Here is a 21,421-nt window from a genome sequence, read left to right as displayed (position 1 = left end):
CCTGGGCATGCTCCTCAGCCAGTCAGATGACAAAGATGGGGAAAGGACTAGACAAAGCACTATTTGGAATGGTGAAGAATCTTTCAAAAAAAGCAGTATTTTACTTCAGTGATAAATGACATGCTCCTGCACACCCACTGGAGCTTCAAGAGACCAAAGAAAAAAAGTTGGTAAACACAGACCTGTGATGATGATATTCTACAACTCTTGCTGAAGGTCTGCCTGTTTAGGGTCAGGCCTTGCTCCTGGAGATGCTTGCTACTGACAGAGACTTACAATTTGACAGGCAGAGTCTAGTCAACAAAACTAAGATGTATGTAGAGAACATGCTAACAAAAAGTGACGTGAACCATTAAAACTTTATATATTAAATGCAAATTGCATGCGTGTATATATGTAAAATACATGTATATTTTTATATAATTTGTATAGATATGCACAACAGCATCTGCATAGTGGTGGATAACCTTGAACATGGCTGAGCTGAAAAAGAGGTATTCTGCAGCTGTTTCAAAATTCTCACTATCTTCTAATGATCTCTCTGTGTAAAACTAAAAAGACTGTCTTTAAAGTATAAAGAAAGAAACATAACCCAGTGCTGTGAAATACCCACTTTGTGAGTGTTTTGGTAGCAGCTCTGACTAAATCACAGTTTCTTCTATAGTAACTAAAAAAAAAAAAAAAAAAATTCAAAAGACCTTCCAATGAGGCCAAACGTATTTCAAGATCTTGCCCCACTTGCCTCTCAGTTTCTCCTTTCATATTTGCCTAAGTGCATCACTGGGCTTATTAAAACAAAACTGACTATGACTGCAACATTTGCAGACATTCTGTCTGCATCATTTACAAACAAATCTGTATCTATTCCTCCTGGAAAACTCCAGAAGTACCTCCATACCAAGCTGGTCTGTCAGACTAAAATGCTGCTTGGTGAGAATACCAACAGATTGGCACTTTAAGAGAATCCCACTTACCAAAAGGCTCATTGCCTAAAAACTCTTGAAAAGCTGAAGACCTTAATTATAACTGTGGCTATTATCTTTGTGCATATGTTACAAAGATGCACTGATTTTTCATGTAGATCAGTTCCCTTATTTCAGGAAGAAAATATTCTTCTCTTTATTTCAGTGCATGAACAAGTTTAAGTGTGTGGGGAATACCAATATCCCTATCCTTAACCAGAAGGACTCCTGCAGTATTGCCAGGCACAGAGCAAGGGATCCTGTTTCTGAGACAGTAACAGAAGCTAGGTGCCTGAAGGTCACAGGAGACATTTCAACTTTTTCCATGGAAAAAGTAGCAAGGGTAATTGCGGCCTCCATGAAGATTGCAGGCTGAGGCTGACTTGACTTGCATTATAGGATCATTACTATTTCCATGAAATTATTATAGCTTTGCAGACTCACCAATAGTGCCTACATTTAGACATGTATTTCATGACAGAAAATTCAAAGCAGCTGTTGTGAACAACTTTTTTTTTTTTTTAAGACTAAAAAACACATTTTAAAGACTTTTTGAATTAATCACTCACAAATCCTGGTTTCCAAAGGGAAACTGGTAAGGCAAGAAAAGTAGCAAAAGCAAAAAAAAAAACAACAAAACTGACCAACAAAAAAAAAGAAATACAACAAACAAGATTCCCCCCAAAAAAACCCCAACAACCTAATAAAAATATTAAAACAAACATGCTACTAGAATTCTCAGCATATACAGTCTAGTGATGTATTTGAAAAGCCATTCATACTGACACTCCAGTTATTTGCTATTTTTAAGCACAAGGCTGAGAGCCTGCAACAGAAATTTTTGCACTCTTTGTTTCCTCATATATAACCAGTCTGCCTTTCTTTGAGCACAGCAGTGGAGAAAGGTCAAACAAATAAAATATATCAATAACAAGAAAATAGATTGAGCAATATGATCTTCATTTCTACTCTAGAAACAAATCAGTGAAGAATTTCTGGCATGAAAGATAAATGCACTTAGACTCAAAACCACTTTAAATTCACTCACATAATTTTTTTTTAGACAGAAACAATTATTTACTACATAAATATGTAATACTTAACAAAATGTTTAAGTATTTAATCTATTGCAAGAAACCTTGATTTTCAGAAGAAAAAAAAATACAGTTTCGCATTTACCTAAAGAAGCTTACATAAATGTTATTCTTTTCCCTGAGTCATCCCATCACTTTTTTTTTTAATACAACGCTGATCCATCATGTGGATGCATACAGAATCCAGCTCAGAAATTAAGATATTCAAGGGAGCTCACAGAGGCATCACAAAAACAGAGGTCACTTCCAGTCACCTCTCTGCTTCCCTTGATCCCTGGGCTATTTGAAGGACAAACTATTGAACCTTCATCCTGCTTCAGGCTTCCATCCACTGGAAGGTAACTGCATGTGCACTGTAATATTGAAACTGAATACGTTATGCTGGCAGCCTATACACCCACACAAATGGGATCTGATATTATATAATTTAAAGGCAAACTACACTATGGCCTACATATCTTCCAACATTTTAAGAAATGAGAGAGACCTAACAAGTCACAATCATACGCCAAGTATGATGGTGTTGAAGTAATCAAGCAGGTCATTACTCTAACAAATGCCAAAAAGTATTTTGGTACAGCTCTACCTGCCCCAATTCATAATGCCATTCTGAAAAGAAATAAAATAACCCCAAAAATGTACTCACTTAAAAACATTTCTAATGAAAATTAAATGCAAACTCAGTCACTAGTATAATGACTATTACAGAGTTAATATCCTTGGTAGATTTAAACTGGAGAGCTGAATGTATTCAGGAACATAGATCAATCAGTCTGAACCAACTCAGAAACAGAAATCAAGGTCAATCACAATCTAGAAGATAACAAATTAAATTACTTGTTAATAGTAATTACTTACATTTATCTTAACATCCTTAGGTTAAATAAATCTCAAGGCTGCGTAAGCTTCACACAGTATTACACTTGAGACTTAGTAATTTACCTTGACATTTAGAATGCCTCTTACATAAAACTTTAGATTTAAAAAGTCGCTTGATCTAAAGCAAGATGATAGACTAAACAATGCTGAAAATATACTCCTCTTTCCCAGAGGAGTTGTAATTTTGATCAAAAGCCGGCAGTTTTTTCTATTTCTGCCAGTAAATTCAAAGGTTGTTTCAATAAAAACAAGAAAAAAGGTTTTTTTTTTCTATTTAAAACTATTAACTACATATGTTGAAGCCAGGAATATTTTTTTCTGCATTATTTCTACGTACATGACCAATAAAATACCAAAAAATGATGTAACATGCTTTAATTCCATTAACTTTAAAACTTGTTAATTGGTTAAATAAAACAAATATTTGTTGGTTGGGGTTTTTTTTAACATTTTAACTGTCTTAGGTAAAACAAACTGGCCAAAACTGGATCTACAGTATAATGCCAGTGCTGTGTTCATATATCCATCAATAGATTAAATTATTATTATTATAAATGAGTCACAGTACTACAACAATATTGTGAAGCAAGTCTAAGCTACTACAGAGGATTTAATTCTTAGGAAACAGCTGCATAACCACCACGCTTCTCTGAACAGTAATAAATTAAGGGCACCCACAAGACTCCAGATGTGCTAATGAATTCTTCCTTCCACATCTACAGACGATGAAAATACCTGCAGGACTTTTTAAAGAATGGCAGTGTTCTTATGTTTCAATCCTAAGAAAAAAACTCCAGCACATATCATTCGGGTTATTATTAACTTATCATTGTACTAGTTTTACAGACACATACTCAAAATACTGAGCAGGAAAAATCAAGACTGATGACAGCATAAAACCAGTGCAATTTTATTAAAAGCAAATATTAATCAAACTACAGGATCGTATCTATGACCTCAGAAGCCATTTATAACATGATTCAAAGGGAAGATGAGTTTGGGTTTGAATTAATAAAAACTGAAATAAACCCATGCTCTTCAGTACAAACTAGATTGCCTTGCTCAGCAATACACTCTACAAACTAGTTAAGCAGCATAGTACAGAATCCTGTTTCGATCACCAGAATTTTTTCACTAGGGAGAGTGGGGCTAATCACTGCAAGTTACCCAAAATACTAGTAAGGACATTTCAAACAACAAACCGTTTCTTTAGCTTGACATATGCTTTAAATATCTACCAAAGAGGCTGCAGAAGTGAAATAAAGATGTTATCACAAACATTCATGAAGTTAATCACTAAAGCCCCTAAACAGCCTTGAAATGTCATTAGAAATTATAAAGCATGTGAAATTCCTAATAACAACAGCCACAGCAAAATAATGTACACTCACTCACAGCTGCTCTCAGAGCACTCTGGTGCCCGTACACCTCCTTGCACACAGAGCATGCTGGGCACACACATATCCCCACAGAGAGCATGTGAGGTCAATCACTGAATCCTGCTAATGAGAGCAGGCTAGCACAGAGATAGTTTCTACATCTCCTCTGCAAGTAAGTATACAAAACATCCCACCCACTGAATGGCATAATACTTACTACAGTGAACTAAAAATTAATGTTATAGGTGACCATGTGTATCCCCAATCTAAAAAAAAGCAATCACGTGTTATCCAATTCTCACTTTCCCAGTATCTCTTCCTTTGTTGACTCTTCAATTTTGTCACACATTCCACAGTGCTTTGTTCAGACTGCCCTTTGTACTTAGTTGTCTATCTTCTCTTTTGGGTAATCTCCTACCCTACTATGTTACTTTTGTACTTTGTATGTTGACATCCACAGAGCTCAATTTAACCCAAATTCACTTCATTGTCAGTACATGGCAAGAAGAGACAGAACAATGCATCTGAAAAAGGTAAGACTGAAAATAATGGAAAAGGCAGGGGAAGGGGAGCGAGGGGGAGGAAGACATGTGCATGTTTACTGAAAGCACACTAGCAACAGCTGCCTCCAGAAAATGTGGAGAAGTGGACTTGTTCATACTATAAATAACTGCAGTGCTCCGATTTCCAAGGAAAGGTCCTTCATCCACAACTGCCGATTTTAGCATGAAAGAGTTATGTCCATATTCATTTAAATATACAGTTTTCAAGACGGTGATTTTAGTTATTTTTCAAGTCCAAAGAGTTACAATAACAAAAATTAAGGTATCTTAGACATTACAGCTCCAATAAAGTTCATGAGATGAGCTCCTTACACAAATGCTTTCAAAATCTTTCTGTCATCCCCACAAAACATCATCACTGTCTCACAGAGAAAAAAGGGAACAATTTCTCTGCATCTACACACTGTAGGAGTGGTCACTGTTTGTAATGCTATGAGCCACATACAAAATTTGTCATATAGTCAGCAATTACAAGATCCATTCACACACACAAATGAGAATAACAACTCCACAGCAGCCCCAGCCCTATCACAGAGGGCAGTACCAAAATCCACCTGCATCCCAATGTGACTTTCAGAAGCCCTAGCACCAGCGCAGCACTTGAACAGCTTGAAAACCATATGCAGCTAAAGGTTAGTCACATCTTACCTATTGTTATAAATAGATTTTAAGGTTCTTGACAGTAAACACTTTGTGTTTGCACAGTGCCTAGTACAACAAAATCTGTCGATGAATTGGACTCAGAAGTGCTATTGCTAAACAGGGTAGTACATGCAAAGCCAGAGTTTCAGTGCAATAAACGTTACAATATAGGTGTAATTAACAGTAGTGTGACAAGTTCATTCTACAAGGTAGTACGCATTCCACATCTTCCTCCAAGAGCTGACAATCCTTTTTCTTTTCTCCCCAGCTTTCTGCAACGTGAAGCACGAGTTCAGCAACATTTCTAGGTTGCAGACAACCCTCTACCAAAACACAGCAAAAAATACAGGGGGCTTTGGGGGTTTTCTTTGTTTGTTTTAGGTTTTTTTAATAGCCGAGTATTTCAAGGGGTACTATCTGGGGAAACACAGCATGATGATACTCCTTTAAAGAAAAACCAAAGGGCAATAAAACAGCTTTCACTTAGATTGTGGAAAAAAGAACTATTCTGACTAAGTGGTAGCACTAATACCTGGAGAGGGCAAAGAAAAGAAAAAGGATGCAAGAAGATGAAGACAGATGCATGATTTAAGGGAACTGCTGTACCATCACACTGTGGCTAAACATTGTTTCACCACTTGACCTTCTCACCTGCTGTCCTAGCAAAATGGCAACAAGAGACATCACTATTACAAACACCAGTATCATCCACTCCAGAAAGCAGACGTATTACTAAGAAATAAACCCCAAATTTTGGCAGCAGACTCCCACTACTTGTAATCACGGGGAATTTATACCTCATAAAAGGATGTTAAGGATACTACAGTGTGAGCCAGCTATGGAAAGGTAACACAGGTATGCAAAGCACCAACCAGGAGTCATGCACTGGGACACTCTCACAAATACCTGAGGCTTGCAATAAACGAGTTTTACAGGAAAAGAACTCTCTATCATTCTTAGGTATATCATCCATAATAAGAGCCACAGGTATAACTAAAAGCCACTAGTATCACAAACTTCAGGTTTTATTAACTGTGGTAACTTGGCAGCATCACCTTGTCTCACACAACCCTCTGAAGGCATCCGCGGCAGTCACTCCTTGGCCTCAACTGGAATTTTACCCAGCAATAACGCTGGTCATCCCTACCCTTGCAAAGAGTAGCCCTTTTTTGTTTGTTTTTTTTTTTAAATGAGCCTCCCAGCTTATGAGTCCCACAGCTGAAGTCACAGTAAAGTATAAATGCAATATTTTCATATATTGATTTTTTCTACATGAATATTGCATGGAAATCCAGAACCTCCTAACTGGGAACACGTTTCCTCAAACTTGGAGAAAAGAAACTATAACTTAATTGTTATGTCTTCCTGCTGTTCAGATTTGTCCTCAGTAAGAATTTGCTTTGTGATAAGGAACAGGTTTACAGAAAAGATCAGTTTGGGAAGCACACACGTATTACTTATTTTAAAGTGAAATCCAATAACATTCAGAATTATTAATGGATCATGATTAGTAAAACCAACACTTGGCTGGATGCTCAAATTACTTCGAGTTTGTCAGCATTTAAGTTTTCCACATATTTAAACATGAAATTTTTTATCTTTGCTGCGCATAAAATGGATATTCTACAGCATATTGAAAATAAAAAGTTCTAAAAAGCTCTTTCCCTTCATTATGTAAAAGAATTTATCACTTCTACTAAATCATTCTTTTCAATTTAATTCTGTCTGCCAGTTCCTGACCCTTCTTACTGGGAAAAGATGGTTAACATGAAAAACATTCAATTCTTTGAGCACACTGGAAAGATTTAGGCATATGCCCCAATTTCCTCAATTATTTTTTTAGATCTGTTTTTAATCACAATTTTAAACCAATAAAAGTACCATTATACAATAGCAAGAAATACGATGTATGATTCTAAATTATGTAGTAGCAAGAAAATCCATATTTATAACTCTGATTTCTGTGCTTAGCTATTTACATTTGTATCATCCTTTAACATAAGACCTCAGAATAAAAAGTAAGCTTCCTTTCCTGATCCTAATTATCAATGCTTAGCATTAATACATGAATTTATACATATGCTACACATTTGTATGCTACAGACCTCACCTATTATTATCTGTCTCAAATCTCTTTGCAAAGGTTCTATGGCATGCAAGACATTCTTTTTACCATTGGCTATAATCTCTTTTCCTTTGAAAGCCCCAAGAGTAGAGATAAATTTAGATAAAACTCCTTAATAGGACCACACAGATGAAGACCCATGTAGCGGAAGCTAAAATTACTGTTTCAGTAATCTTGTTCCCTAAGGGAATTCTTAACATTTAGTAAGGTAATGATTACATTGATATGACTACTGTGACAACAGTTTGCATAGACACATCAAAACCAGCTTCAAGTTATGCAGTGCGAGTTACTGACAGCACAGAACTGACTACGAGCTCACCGCACGTTTCCCCAGCTATGCAACCTGACTTTACAGTATCCACAATTCCACAGGTACCTGAACACCATACAATACACTAAATCACTTATTCCTGCTACTAATTACATCCTTAAACAGCAAACAACAAGCTCTTTATCCCAAAGATAGCACAAGATTTTATACTTGGAAACAAAAGAAAGAGACCTGAGAAAAAAGTACCCATTCTGCTACTGTTATCATCTGTGAAAAACATCACACTGAATGATGCAACGTGCCCAAATCATTATTTTACTTTAGATAAAGATGTCTCCCAAAAATCGCATCTGAAAATTTTAGTTATATTGTTTACAATGCCATGTAATGCCAGACAATATCTCCACATCACTACTGATTTGCACATTTTAAAGACAGCGGATACTTCCTGTCTACCTTTTTCATCCTCATATTTAATAAACGGTTTATAATGTAACATACTCCTTGCCATTATTTTAGTATTTCAGGACTACGCAATATTAATTTACCAGAATATCATTTGTTTGGGCCAAATTCCCCTCAGTTAGGTTGACAGGTGTAGCTTTCAATGTTTTTTGAGTAAAGAATGTTTGAAAACACATTGTGTTTAGGACTAATTTTAATATTTTTTGAACAGTACAAACAGCAGGAAACGCACCCCCATACCCCATGCTCTTTCACAGTAACAATTTCTTTTCTTCTATTTTTTGAATGTAAGTAACTGCTCCTGAATTAAGTTGTGTAAAAAACTGTTCAAGTTTTCTCTGAAACATCACCTATACACAAATTCTCTGAAACCATGATCGCATTAAATTTTCTGAAACTTTAAGACAAATATACCTGGACCATAACAAAGAGAAAAAAATATGTGTATACCAGTTATGTATAGTTACTTCTTAACTGTGGTAAGATATCACCTGTGATACTAGCTTTTAAGTGCTATAAGCACATCCATCATTTTAGGAATATTTCTTTCCTTTTCTGGAAAGATATAATATATAGCTATATTATAGCTATATAAAAGTATAATTATTTTGTGAGTTTTCTAAAACATTATCTATCTTATTTTAATTGCAATCTCCAAAATCAAAATATAAGAACAGAATTTGAAAATATATCATTCATTTTTCATAATTACTCCATTTCCAGTTAATTTCTTCATCTTATGCAGATGACAATATTAAAATCTAACATCAAAATTTATATATGACTTTCAACACAAGAGGGACTTTCTGGAGCAAGTCCAGAGGTGGGCCATGAAGACGGTCAGAGAGCTGGAGCACCTCTTCTATGGACACAGGCTGAGAGATTTGGGCTTGTTCAACCTGGAGTAGAGAAGGCTCCAGGGAGATCTTAGAGCAGCTTCCACTGCCTTAAAGGGGGCTACAAGAAGTCTGGGTAGGGACTTTTTACAAGGACATGTAGGAAATGGCTTTAAACTGAAAGAGGGCAGACTGAGATTAGACATGTAAAAAAATTACTCCCTGTGAAGGGTGGTGAGGTGCTGGCACAGGTTGCCCAGGGAAGCTGTGGCTGCCCCATCTCTGTCAGTGCTCAAGGCCAGGTTGGAGGAGGCGCTGAGCAACCTCCTCTAGTGGAAGGTGTCCCTGCCCATGGCAGGGGGGTTGGAACTGGATGATCTTTAAAGTCGCTTCCAACCCAAACCATTCTATGATTCTGTATCTCCTGAAGAACAAAACCAGTCATGCATCACCAGTTATACAAGTGACATCACCATTCTTAACATCTGGCAGTGTCAAACTGCTATTACATCATTAAGCACAATACCTTTTCTAATTTTGACAGAGATAAATCCAACCCAAGAAGGAAAACTGCTTTATTAGCAAGATTCCCTTAACTTCATATAGGATAAATGTAAAAGATATGGTACTTACAGTAAATTCACAGAAATCAATGCTATCGAGACTTTTGCTTCTGTGTATTCTCCCCTTTATTCTTCTTAAAGAGGGTTTTCCCTGACTTACACTACAGGTAGCACCATTGGGATTTTCAGAAGATGGAGTTACCCTGCCAAACAAAAAGAGACGCATATTAGACAAAGCATATATGTTTTTATTCAATGCATTTGCTTAAAGTAGAAAATTTTCAAAGTAAATAAACATTGCCATGCTATATACAAAGAAGGAATGCCATTCCAAGCTTTATTTTTAATCAAGTGCCAAAATAAGACCATAAAACTATGTAGAAATCTAGCTCCCACCAAGTCCACCACTGGTTGCAGATGTAGTCAAAACTGTACCATATTTATCATTTTTGTACAAAAGAGAAAAGTATCAGGGGAAAAAAAGACAGATTGGAGAAAACATATTTAGCTTCTGAAAAATTAAAGAGAGCATTTTTCTCTATTAATTCAGTGAAAAACTGAGTCCTGTGATACATGTTGATGGTTGTCAGTTAAATCAGTAGGAGCCTGGCAGTATATGGCTTTTGACCTTTTCCAGTTTGAGTGCGAATGGTACTTCAGCTATTCTAGCAATGAATAATGATGAACAGTAATGAAATTAGTAAGACCTGTTAAAGTAATAGAGGCAATATATTAAGGAACTACACTTTGTAAGGCCTTTCATCGTACTGTAGTCTACACATAGTCCATACATAGGGGAGTCCGTTAACTATAACACTGCGAGTAAGCAATCAACATTGCAAGGAGTTTGGTGGAAGTTACTAATGAGTAAGTGGGGTTAACAATTCACCAAATGTATTAAGGCTTTTGAGGGCAATATTTTAAATGCAAAATAGTCTCTAGTCAGTCTGATACCACGTTAGAATAAGGAAAACTGCAAGCTCACCAAGAATCACTCAAAACCATAAAATTCTTAATGTACAGGTTTACATTTGTTTCATATAATTTCTCAACTGCAGCCATAAGAGAGTTCAAAAACTAATTTAAAGGAGAAATAATACACCTCACTTGCATTTCATAAGACTTTGGACAGTAGTTCAGTGGTTTTCTCTATAACATTAAGCTTCCTCTCCTCTCCCCCCCCAAAAAAAGCATTTCATGTCCTTTTACTTAGCATTAACAGCTTTGGTATGCACATAAATATTTTTACAAAAAAGAAAGAAAGATGAAGACATCTTATAGCTAGGCATCACCAAAAGGACATTGCCTAGGAGGCCACGTTAACACTCAAAATACAAAATTCAAGGTGCAAAATACAGTAACCACAGGCTGAAGATACTTGTTTGATCAGTGAGACTCTTAGGTCTACATAGCTTCATGGCAAGGATAGAAGGTGCAAATGCCATGTTCACAGAAGGCTAGGGAGAAGAAAAAGTTGCAATAAACACACTTGAAAATTAAAACAGATTTTTATAAATTGAATAAGAGATAAAAAAAGATAAAGCCCTTAATTTTTTGTTGAATTACTGTGATTACCAAATCAATATTTTGTTTTCATATGCCTGAGGTTTTGGGGTGGCTTTTTTTTGTTGTTGTTGTTTACACATGCACAGAGACACACATATCAACAGCTTGATGCAAGCCCTCTTGATAATATAGTAATTTGTTTTAGATGGGTTTTTTCCCTTTGGGTAAATTTACTGCCAGCTTTTAATCAATAAGATAAATAAAAATTTCTAACTGAAGATTAACTGTAATATTCATTTTAGTTACATTATAAACATCCTGCTAAAACTGCATCAGATATTTTGATATAATTAGAATCATAGAATAGTTAGGGTTGGAAAGGACCTTAAAATCATCTAGTTCCAACCCACCTGCCATGGGCAGGGACACCTCATACTAAACCATCTCACCCAAGGCCTTGTCCAACCTGGCCTTGAACACTGCCAGGGATGGAGCATTCACAACCTCCCTGGGCAACCTATTCCAGTGCCTCACCACCCTAAAAGGAAAGAATTTCTTCCTTATATCCAATCTAAACTTCCCCTGTTTAAGTTTTAACCCATTACCCCTTGTCCTGTCACTACAGTCTCTAATGAAGAGTCCCTCCCCAGCATCCCTACAGGCCCCCTTCAGATACTGGAAGGCTGCTATGAGGTCTCCACGCAGCCTTCTCTTCTCCAGGCTGAACAGCCCCAACTTTCTCAGCCTTTCTTCATATGGAATGTGCTCCAGTCCCCTGATCATCCTCGTGGCCTCCTCTGGACTTGTTCCAACAGTTCCATGTCCTTTTTATGTTGAGGACACCAGAACTGCACACAATACTCCAAGTGAGGTCGCACAAGAGCAGAATAGAGGGGCAGGATCACCTCCTTTGACCTGCTGGTCACACTCTTTTTGATGCAGCCCAGGATACGGTTGGCTTTCTGGGCTGCAAGCTCACACAGCCGGCTCATGTTCATTTTCTCATTGACCAACACCCCCAGGTCCTTCTCCGCAGGGCTGCTCTGAATCTCTTCTCTGCCCAACCTGTAGCTGTGCCTGGGATTGCTCCCACCCAGGTGTAGGACCTTGCACTTGGCATGGTTAAACTTCATGAGGTTGGCATCAGCCCACATCACAAGCGTGTCAAGGTCCCTATGGATGGCATTCCTTCCCTCCAGCCTATCAACCGAACCACACAGCTTGGGGTCATCGGCAAACTTGCTGAGGGTGCCCTCAATCCCACTGTCCATGTCAGCAACAAAGATGTTAAACAAGACAGGCCCCAACACTGATCCCTGAGGGACACCACTCGTTACTGGTCCCCAGCTGGACATTGAGCCATTGACCACAACTCTTTGTGTGCAGCCATCCAGCCAGTTCTTTATCCACCGAGTGGTCCATCCATCAAATTGATGTCTCTCCAATTTAGAGTCAAGGATGTTGTGTGGGACAGTGTCAAATGCTTTGCACAAGTCCAGGTAGATGACATCAGCTGCTCTACCCCTGTCCATCAGTTCCGTAGCCCCATCATAGAAGGCCACCAAATTGGTCAGGCAGGATTTCCCCTTAGTGAAGCCATGCTGGCTGTCACCAAGCACCTCGTTGATTTTCATGTGCCTTAGCATGCCTTCCAGGAGAATCTGCTCCACGATTTTGCTAGGCACAGAGGTGAGACTGACTGGTCTGTAATTCCCCGGGTCATCCATTTTCCCCTTCTTGAAAACGGGGGTTGTATTTCCCTTTTTCCAGTCATCAGGAACTTCACCTGCCATGATTTTTCAAATATGACGGATAGTGGCTTAGCAACTTCATTTGCCAGCTCCTTCAGGACCCATTAAATTCTGAGTTAAATTCTGAGAAACATGCCTGGTTAGTAGAGTAACACACTTGTTCACAGAACAGAAACTACAAAAATGCCAGGGATTCCCTGCTAAAACATCTTAAAGAATCATTAAAGACTAATTTCCAAAGACAGACAATTGCTCAGTCTCAACTCTTGTCCCACAGAGTGTGACATTTACAGTGACAGTACATTACTGTTGTATGACTGTATCTTCTGTGACTGAGCTCTACAAGTATCTCTGATAAAGTTAATCCAAATATAGGTAACTGTACATATCCTGAGTCCATGTCAAAAGCAGATGTTGGAGCCCACAGAGAGATCCACTGTTTCCATACAGTTAGAGGTCTGTGTTTATTCTCTTTCCAGAAAATCTTTGACCGCTGCCTATTTCATTACTTATCACTTGGGTCAATAAATATTCACATGCACCTCTGGCAAATTAAATACTTGGTATATTAGACTTCTTCCTTACACTTAATAGGAAATTTATTAAACAGCTGTAAGCTACATTGGGCTCTTCTCAATTAGAACTGTATTTTAAACCACTTATTCCAGTGCCTTACCTATAACGATGCATTTAAGGGCAAGTCTTCTGGTAAGTGCAATGTTTTCTAATACTGAGAAGCCTTTACAAAAACATCAAGTAAGAAAAACCTCAAGTGAAAGAAAATCAAATAAAAATAACAGGCTAATCAAAGTAGTTTAAACAAGGACCTAAACTAATGATATGTTTTGAAGGCCCTTCCACTTGGGAGCTCCACTCTTTAAAGCTACTTGAAAAGATGAGCTCTCTGCCTCAGAATCTACCCATCATTTATTTTTTGCAGAAGAATAAATTATGGCTATTACTTCCTAGCTTCCGAGATTCAGAAATGCTTTTAAAATCACATTTAACTTCCAAAATATAATTTTATGGGAAGAAATATCACAATTGAAAGATTCCCTTCAATCCTTCATAAAAATCATTAATTTCTATATTAATGTCTTTACAAGAAAACGAAGTATTATTCAACCAACCAAAGAAAAATCCAATCAATATCATTACAGGGAATCAGGAAGCTCTACACTGTATTTTGCACCAAAGGAAGGATATGAGGTGATATATCCAAATTTAGAGAATCATACGGGTTTGATTCTATGATTAATGAGGAAACTTTGGGACAAGTGTAAAGAAATTAAACATCAGTTTCTCCAGTGCATCTGCTACTCCTACAGTTTTAGCAAAGAGAAGCAATAACAAACCTGAGACAGACTTGGATCTATTCCAACCCAACTTCTCAGAATGCTGGATGCAGCAATGAAACTCTCAATAATACACTTCCAGTAACATTTGTGCAGTACTACAACAGGAATTCTTTCAAGTACTAGAAATTTCCACAAGGAATACAACTCAAAAGTTAAGACTATAAAGTTGCAAGCATATGCCTTACTGAGTTCAAATTCATGAGACAAGGCCTAAAGTGTCTGAGTTTGACTTGAAACTACATTACGCAAAAATCTGAAGAACAGCTTTTGAAAATCCTTCTCACTTCTGAATCTTGCTTTGTCTTCTCAAAGCATTCACTGTAATTGAGAAACGGAGTTTAATATCCTTTAATGAATACTGAATTTATAATGCAATTTTCTACGGTACTGGCATCTGAACCTTAGGTTTAAAAAAATTAATTATTACTGAAGTTTACTACATCTGATCATCTCCTTCCATCTTTTATTTGTATAGCTTAATAATAGAAAATTAATAAATGAATTGCTAAGTCACTGGCTATAGTACATGCACCAGAGGTATAGAGGAATTATCACAGACTAAAGCAGAAAGATTTGTAAAAGCCGTTTAAAAACGTCTGCAGCTTATCAACTACTTCAAGACAAGTACTCTTGAATAAATGCCTAAGAATTACATATTCAAGGCAATCTAGAGCTTTAAAAAGTAGAATATAGCACCAAGATCTTTGAAGGAGTGAACAATTTTGGATGCCTTGTTTGAAATGTGCCATTTCTATTCAAAGAATGCATTTAATATCAGGGAAACACACCACCTTTCTAATGGAACTCATCACAGGAATCCTACATTAAGGCACCCCAATTCATTAGTTCTTGGAAGTTTTAGTCAAGTAAAATTGAACCATTTTGCAAATCCTACCTGAGGCCTGAGGCCCTTATTTATTATCCCCAGTTCTTAAAACAGTTTCATTGACCTTGACTGGTTCCTGATCACATATCACATTACATAACCATGACTCTAAATTATTTCTCTAGCTTGTGAAGTAAGGAAAAAACCTAACATTTCCAGTATCTGTATTTCGCTGATGAATATGCTAGCCTAAGAAAACCCTACACAACAGTGGCTTCAAGGTACAGCATCACATCAAGGACTAACAACTTTATACACACCATAACACATTTAAGTAGAATGTATGTAACAACTTTTCATTAATAAAAACTATTTATATTCATCTTTCACATAATTACTAATTATAACAACCTTCAATATTACCTAACATATTTTCGTAGTTACACTTTGTTTGAAATTACTAATGTCATGTTATTTTCTAGACAGACCAGTCAGATTGAACATCTTTAAAGAACCTAAAAAATTCTCTTCTTGTTTAGCAATTAGAGTTCTGAAAATTTTTATAAAAAGACATCAGAATATTTAAAACTCAAGTATTAAAATGACACATTTTCTGTATTGATTTTCCAAGTGCAGTATTAATGCCAGAGTTAATGCAGACAGGACAAGGTGTTGACAAGGGTCTTTTTAGCCTCAACAAGACTTCCAATGCTGACATACCTATATTACACTTTTCGTATACTGCAAGTTGTCTGCCTATCTTATAAAAAAGCATTTAGATACCTCTAGCACATTATTAGAAATGGTTTCACAACATATAATCCAAACTTCTCGGAAACTTCTACCTCTAGTGGACAGATCTCGGTCAACAGATGTACAAAACTTCCGTAATTATGTCTTCCCATCAGAAGACAAGGCTTCCTCAACACTACAGAAAGGACATCAGCTGGACTCAGCTGAATGTGATCAGTACACCTCCTGGCTAAAACACAAGAGTGGAAAAGCTGAAACTTAATCCCACTGATCAGACTGAAAACCCAACAGCTACAGTTGCTTAAAATTAATGTTTGGGAAAAAAAAAAAAAAAGGCAAATTTGAAACGATGGCTAGTAACCCCAAGCAGTCAGCTGCTATGATAAATTCTTGTGCACCTCTGCAAGTATCTTCAGTTGTAAGCACAGTATCCCACCTTCATCAGAAAAAGAAAATAAATAAAGGAATTAATTTACAACATGAAGGGGTAACGGATTAAAACCTGAACAGGGAAAGTTTAGATTGGCTATAAGGAAGAAATTCTTTACTGTAAGGGTGGTGAGGCACTGGAAGTTGTGAATGCTCCATCCCTGGCGGTGTTCTAGGCCAGGCTGGAGAGAGCCTTGGGTGACATGGTTTAGTGTGAGGTGTCCCTGCCCATGGCAGGGGGTTTGTGACTTGATGATCTAAAGGTCCTTTCCAACCCTAACTATTCTATGATTCTATGAATAAATCCTTACAATAAACTAAACTGTTACCCAACTTCAACCAAATATTAACCGGAACCAGTAATCAAAAATGGAAAATATCCATTCTGGTGATCCCTGTTTTTCCACGTAGCTCTGTAGAGACACCCAAGAGGTTCAATCTTTGATGATTTCTTTTTCCAATACTAAAGTGACATTTTCCATTATTTAATTATTCTATATATGACTCTACTTAGGACATCAACAAATAAACAGAACAAATAAACAATGGCACTTTTTTCTCTAGGAATGTTCTAACGATTGAAGAGAAATCCTTCATTATAAGCCTGGACCTTCACATCCAAGCCCCAGCATGAATATAAACCCTCCGAGTCAACAAAGCTTTTAGATGAGTGCTTAATTCCAGCCATGCTGGTTACTCCTCACTGATTTCAAATAAGTTTAGCCCTATGCCTGGAAATAAAAGTGCCTGTGTGGTATCTCACAAGACACAGCTATCATTTAACATCTAGACTTCTGTCTTTTAACAACAGTACCAAACAGGGGAACTGGATCCTGCCAAAAGTCAAATTCTGTAGTGCAATGCCTCTGCACTCTTTTCTGTAACCTAGATTGCCTCAGACAACTAACAACCATTCTTAAAAGATGCAGAAAGTTTAAATATAGAACAGTCTCAGCTATTTCCATAATATTCTTCACAATGAAAACTTAGCACTGACCAAACTTTTTGTCTTACTTCATAACTCCGCACAACCTTGCACCAAGGGGAGTATAGGGTGAGTAAGCCAAAGCAGAGAAAGCCTTTCAAAGTAGAGACAAATGCCGTAAGAAATAGGAATAAATATTACTGAAGGAAATTACTAGGATTGCTAGGATATCCTCCTCCTTTTTCTGTTTTGTTTTGATTGCCTGCTCTTTCTCCTCGCAGCAAAGAAATATAATATTCAGTGTGACAAGAAATTATGGTCTACTTGTGTAGTTCTCCTTAATAATGATTTAGCATTCCCATGTTGTAAAAGCACTCTGGTTGCACATACTGGGATTTCAGTAAATATTTATGTCCATTTACTGTTCTAAGGTGCTCCCAGGTCAGTAATTAGTTTTTCTTGAGCACCTTAGCAAATGTTAGTCCGTGCTGCGCTCTACCTAGCAGCAGGATGATAGTGGGGTTTTTATTCAAATACTGTCCCCCAGCAAGACAATTAAAAACATCCTACTCATCTCATTTAGGTTCCTACATATTCTATTACACAGCTGCACAAACGTAGGAAAGGGTTTGAATCAGCAGTCCGGGACTCCAGCAACTTCCTCTGTCACTGAATCCAAAACTCTAGTGCCCCAAGTAAACCTCATCATAAAGTGATCTAGGTCCACATTAAACACAAATCAGTTTCTGGCCCCACCACTTCCCACTGCAAGCCTGTGGCATAGCTTCCTTCTGTTTGTTCAACTGTCTACTTAATTCTCAGCTAGTTTTTAACAAGTTATTCTTAACCCATCATTGTATATCTGTGTCCTCGGTTTTGTGGAGTTTTTTCATTTGTAGCTCTGCTTTCATGCATCACAGAATAGAACTTAACATTTTGGGGGGGAAGATGGAGAAAATTAGGAGTGACAGATGCTCTATAAAGAAATAAAATATTGCTGTTACCTTTTTCATTTTCTTTCAGTAGGATTCAGGTGGATTATCTCCACCAACAAGATGATGAGTATTTTAACCCTTTTTTATTAAATTATGTCTTTGCTTCCACTTACAGTATATATTAGCAAATTAAAGAGTTTATGAATCTGATAGGTTAAACAATGTTCAACATTTTTAAACACAAATGAAATGAGATTTAAAGGATCCTCTGATTATAGACTGACTTGATTTATACATTTTCTTAAGTTTTTTTGAGATGTGATCTCCAAGTGATGGAGTACTGGAACACTCTTCTGTTTTACTTTTCAGAAATATGCACTAATATGACCGTGATTTTAATAACAGCAACATTCTCTTCCAATATTCAGGTTTTCTTAATGCATTATTTGATACAGACTACACACAAACAAGAAAATACTAACATGACAGAGCATTTCTCCAGATGCATCAGAAAGTAGTATTTCATTCATAAACATAAAGTCTATCCTTACAGATTATACCTAACAGTATTAAAATTCTCAAAGGAAATGTGAATACATAATATATCACCTATTAATAAGAAGATCCTAGAGACATGCTTTCAAATGTTCAAGTCATAGCTCTCCCTAAAATTAAAAAAATTATTTAACCTTATTTTTCCTTAACACTTTGCACTGCAGCAACATGTCAGGTTACAAATGTTATGAAATGCAATGCTTATAGTATTAGTGGCGATCCACTATATTGTTTTGCTGTACCTCAAAAAAGCACAGTCTCTCACCATGAAACTAGCCAATACAGAGCTTATCTAACTTCAGTTGAAGACATTAAGTATGAGTTGAATTGGGTTCTTTCAGACTTACTTTTAAAATATGCAAATATAGATAGCTTCACTTTAACACTCCAGCAAAGAAATAATTTCCAAGTAGACACAGGAAATATGAAATAGAGCAATCGTTATCATTATACTACCCAAAATTTAACCTGTTAAAAGTAGTAACACAGCAATACATACATTGCTGCACATAGACAGGAGTGGCATCTGGGGAGAATAAAATAGGTATGGCACACTATGTAACTTACATAATCAAAATCAAACCACCAAATAAACTATAAAAATATCTGATTAAATATAATAAAACTTATCTGTATGGCAACATATTTTTGTCTTAGACATTTGATCTTGTACATAACAGTCAGGCACAAATTTGCCAAATTTTGCTCTCAGCTACAAGGAACAGTGTTATTGGGAAATTAAGACAAAAAGCTTATTAGTTCCACATTATGTTTCTTCAAGTGATGCATTTCCTTGACATTGTTTATGCTAGCTGACAATGATGGGGGTGTGTAAAAACCCTATATTCTACAATTCATGTAAGGCCTTTTCTTGTTACAACTGCTGACATGATAATATTTCTGGTTATGAACTACCTTTTTTTAAATAAAATTATCTATCATGCCTTCTATTATACTCTACTTTCCTTCACTAGGAACAAGAAAGTACATTGAAAAAAAAACTGTTTGACCCTTGCCACCTAAATATCACTCTTTATATTTTATAGATACGAAATTCTCAGGGCACAAATTTGTTCTTAGTGTTTTCCTCCCAGAAAATCTCACTTCACAAGTTCACATACTTCCTCCTTACAATTGTCCGGATGATAAGACATACATCCCATTGCTCCAATCAAGCTAACAGTGGGCTCTTACAAATCCATGAGTGACTGGGTGTTGCAGTGCCATATGCTTGTCAGTGCCCTACTCACCCACATTACACCATTATATTTTAACACATTTTCCATAGCATATTGTTGATTCATCCAGAAAAATCAGTTCAGCACACCATCAGAGAGCACAAAAGCAGTGGAAACAAGTCGTGGAATTTTTTTATAAAAATTTTCATGTATGAGCAGTACTGCCTCTGTGTCACTCGCTAACCTACTAGACTTGTACCTCCCTCTTCCCGATTTTTAAGGCCAGCAAAAGCCGGGGATGGGCTCCGAGCGCGGCCCGGGGCGGGAGCTGACACTCGGGATGCCAGGCGGGCGGCAGACCCCGCTCCCGCGCCCCTCAGCCGAGGCTGCCATAGTCCTGCTCCGACAGTCGCCGGACCGCAAGCTCCCTGGAAGGATACGGTGACCCCCGGGAAGGAGTCATTCCGCAGGAGAACCGTGCTTCCAGCCGCGCAAAGCACCGGCTGTGCTACGACGGGCCCGGGAGCGGACGAAGCGAAGCGAGGCGCGGACAGCTCCACCGGCACCACCGCTGCCTCCCGGCGTTTTCCACAAGGCGGGCGGCGAATTCACAGGGCACTTTCTGCCCCGGAGATACCCGCCAGGAGCCGCAGGCCCGCTCTCGTCCGGCACCCCTCAAGCGGCCGTCATGCATGAGGGAAACCCCCGCGACACCCCGCCCGGCCGTCCCGCCGCGCTCCCCGCCCGGCCCGCAGTGCCGCTAGCCCCTTTTGTGCCTACTCACCACAGCTTCCTCTTTAAGGGCATCAGACTGCCCCTGTTGGAGGCGGTCACCCCTATGGCCATCTGTAAGACAGTCAGGTATTTCTGATACTTCATTTTGCCGTCGCCCCCCCTGTCCCTGCCTCGTCCCCGCCGCCGCCACCGACAGAGTCTCTCCAGCCGCTGCATGCAATCATCAAATTTTTATTTCCAGGCATCTGCCGTCCCTGCGTCGCGCTTCTTCCCCTCCTCCTCCTGCCTCGCTCCCTCTCTCTCTCTGCCCCCCCCCCCCTTCCCTGGCTCACACTCTCCTCCTCCTCCTCCTGCCGCACTCCCTCTATCTCTGCCCCCAGCTGACGCTCTCCTCCTCCGCCTCCCGCCGCGCTCCCGCTATCCCTGCTCCAGCTGACGCTCTCCTCCGCCTCCCGCCGTGCTTTGCCCTCCCCCGGGCCCGCGCTCCTCTCCTCCTCCCGCTGTCGCACTCCCTTTCTCAGCCCCCCCCACCTCGCGCTTCGCCCCCCCCCCCCCCCCCCCCCCCGATTTATTGTCGCGCCTCCGCCTTGCGGCGCGCTCCCCCTCCTCTGCACCCTGTCATGCTCCCTGCACCTGCCCCGGACCAGGCCGCCCGCCACTCCACCCCACCCCGTTTTGTTCCTCCTCA

General features: G+C 38.5%; 1 protein-coding gene across 3 annotated transcripts in view; it reads right to left on the bottom strand.

Moving 5' to 3' along the window:
* The window catches only part of TJP1 (tight junction protein 1), a 195,562-nt gene that overhangs the window by 141,349 nt on the left and 32,792 nt on the right, over positions 1-21,421 (bottom strand). For 2 of the 3 annotated variants that reach the window (XM_061447138.1, XM_061447139.1), the window contains exon 3: positions 9,853-9,985. In XM_061447138.1, coding sequence (XP_061303122.1) covers positions 9,853-9,985 — 133 coding nt within the window. Of the gene's footprint in view, positions 1-9,852; positions 9,986-20,782; positions 20,965-21,421 lie in introns of those variants that run through there. The other variant, XM_061447140.1, reaches the window with a different exon arrangement.

Source organism: Pezoporus flaviventris, unplaced genomic scaffold, assembly GCF_033815535.1.
Source record: "Pezoporus flaviventris isolate CSIRO_AGI_PZ_B2104156 unplaced genomic scaffold, CSIRO_AGI_Pfla_v1 ptg000006l, whole genome shotgun sequence".
NCBI classification, from domain to species: Eukaryota; Metazoa; Chordata; class Aves; order Psittaciformes; family Psittacidae; genus Pezoporus; species Pezoporus flaviventris.
This window is presented reverse-complemented; position numbering and strand designations above follow the sequence as displayed.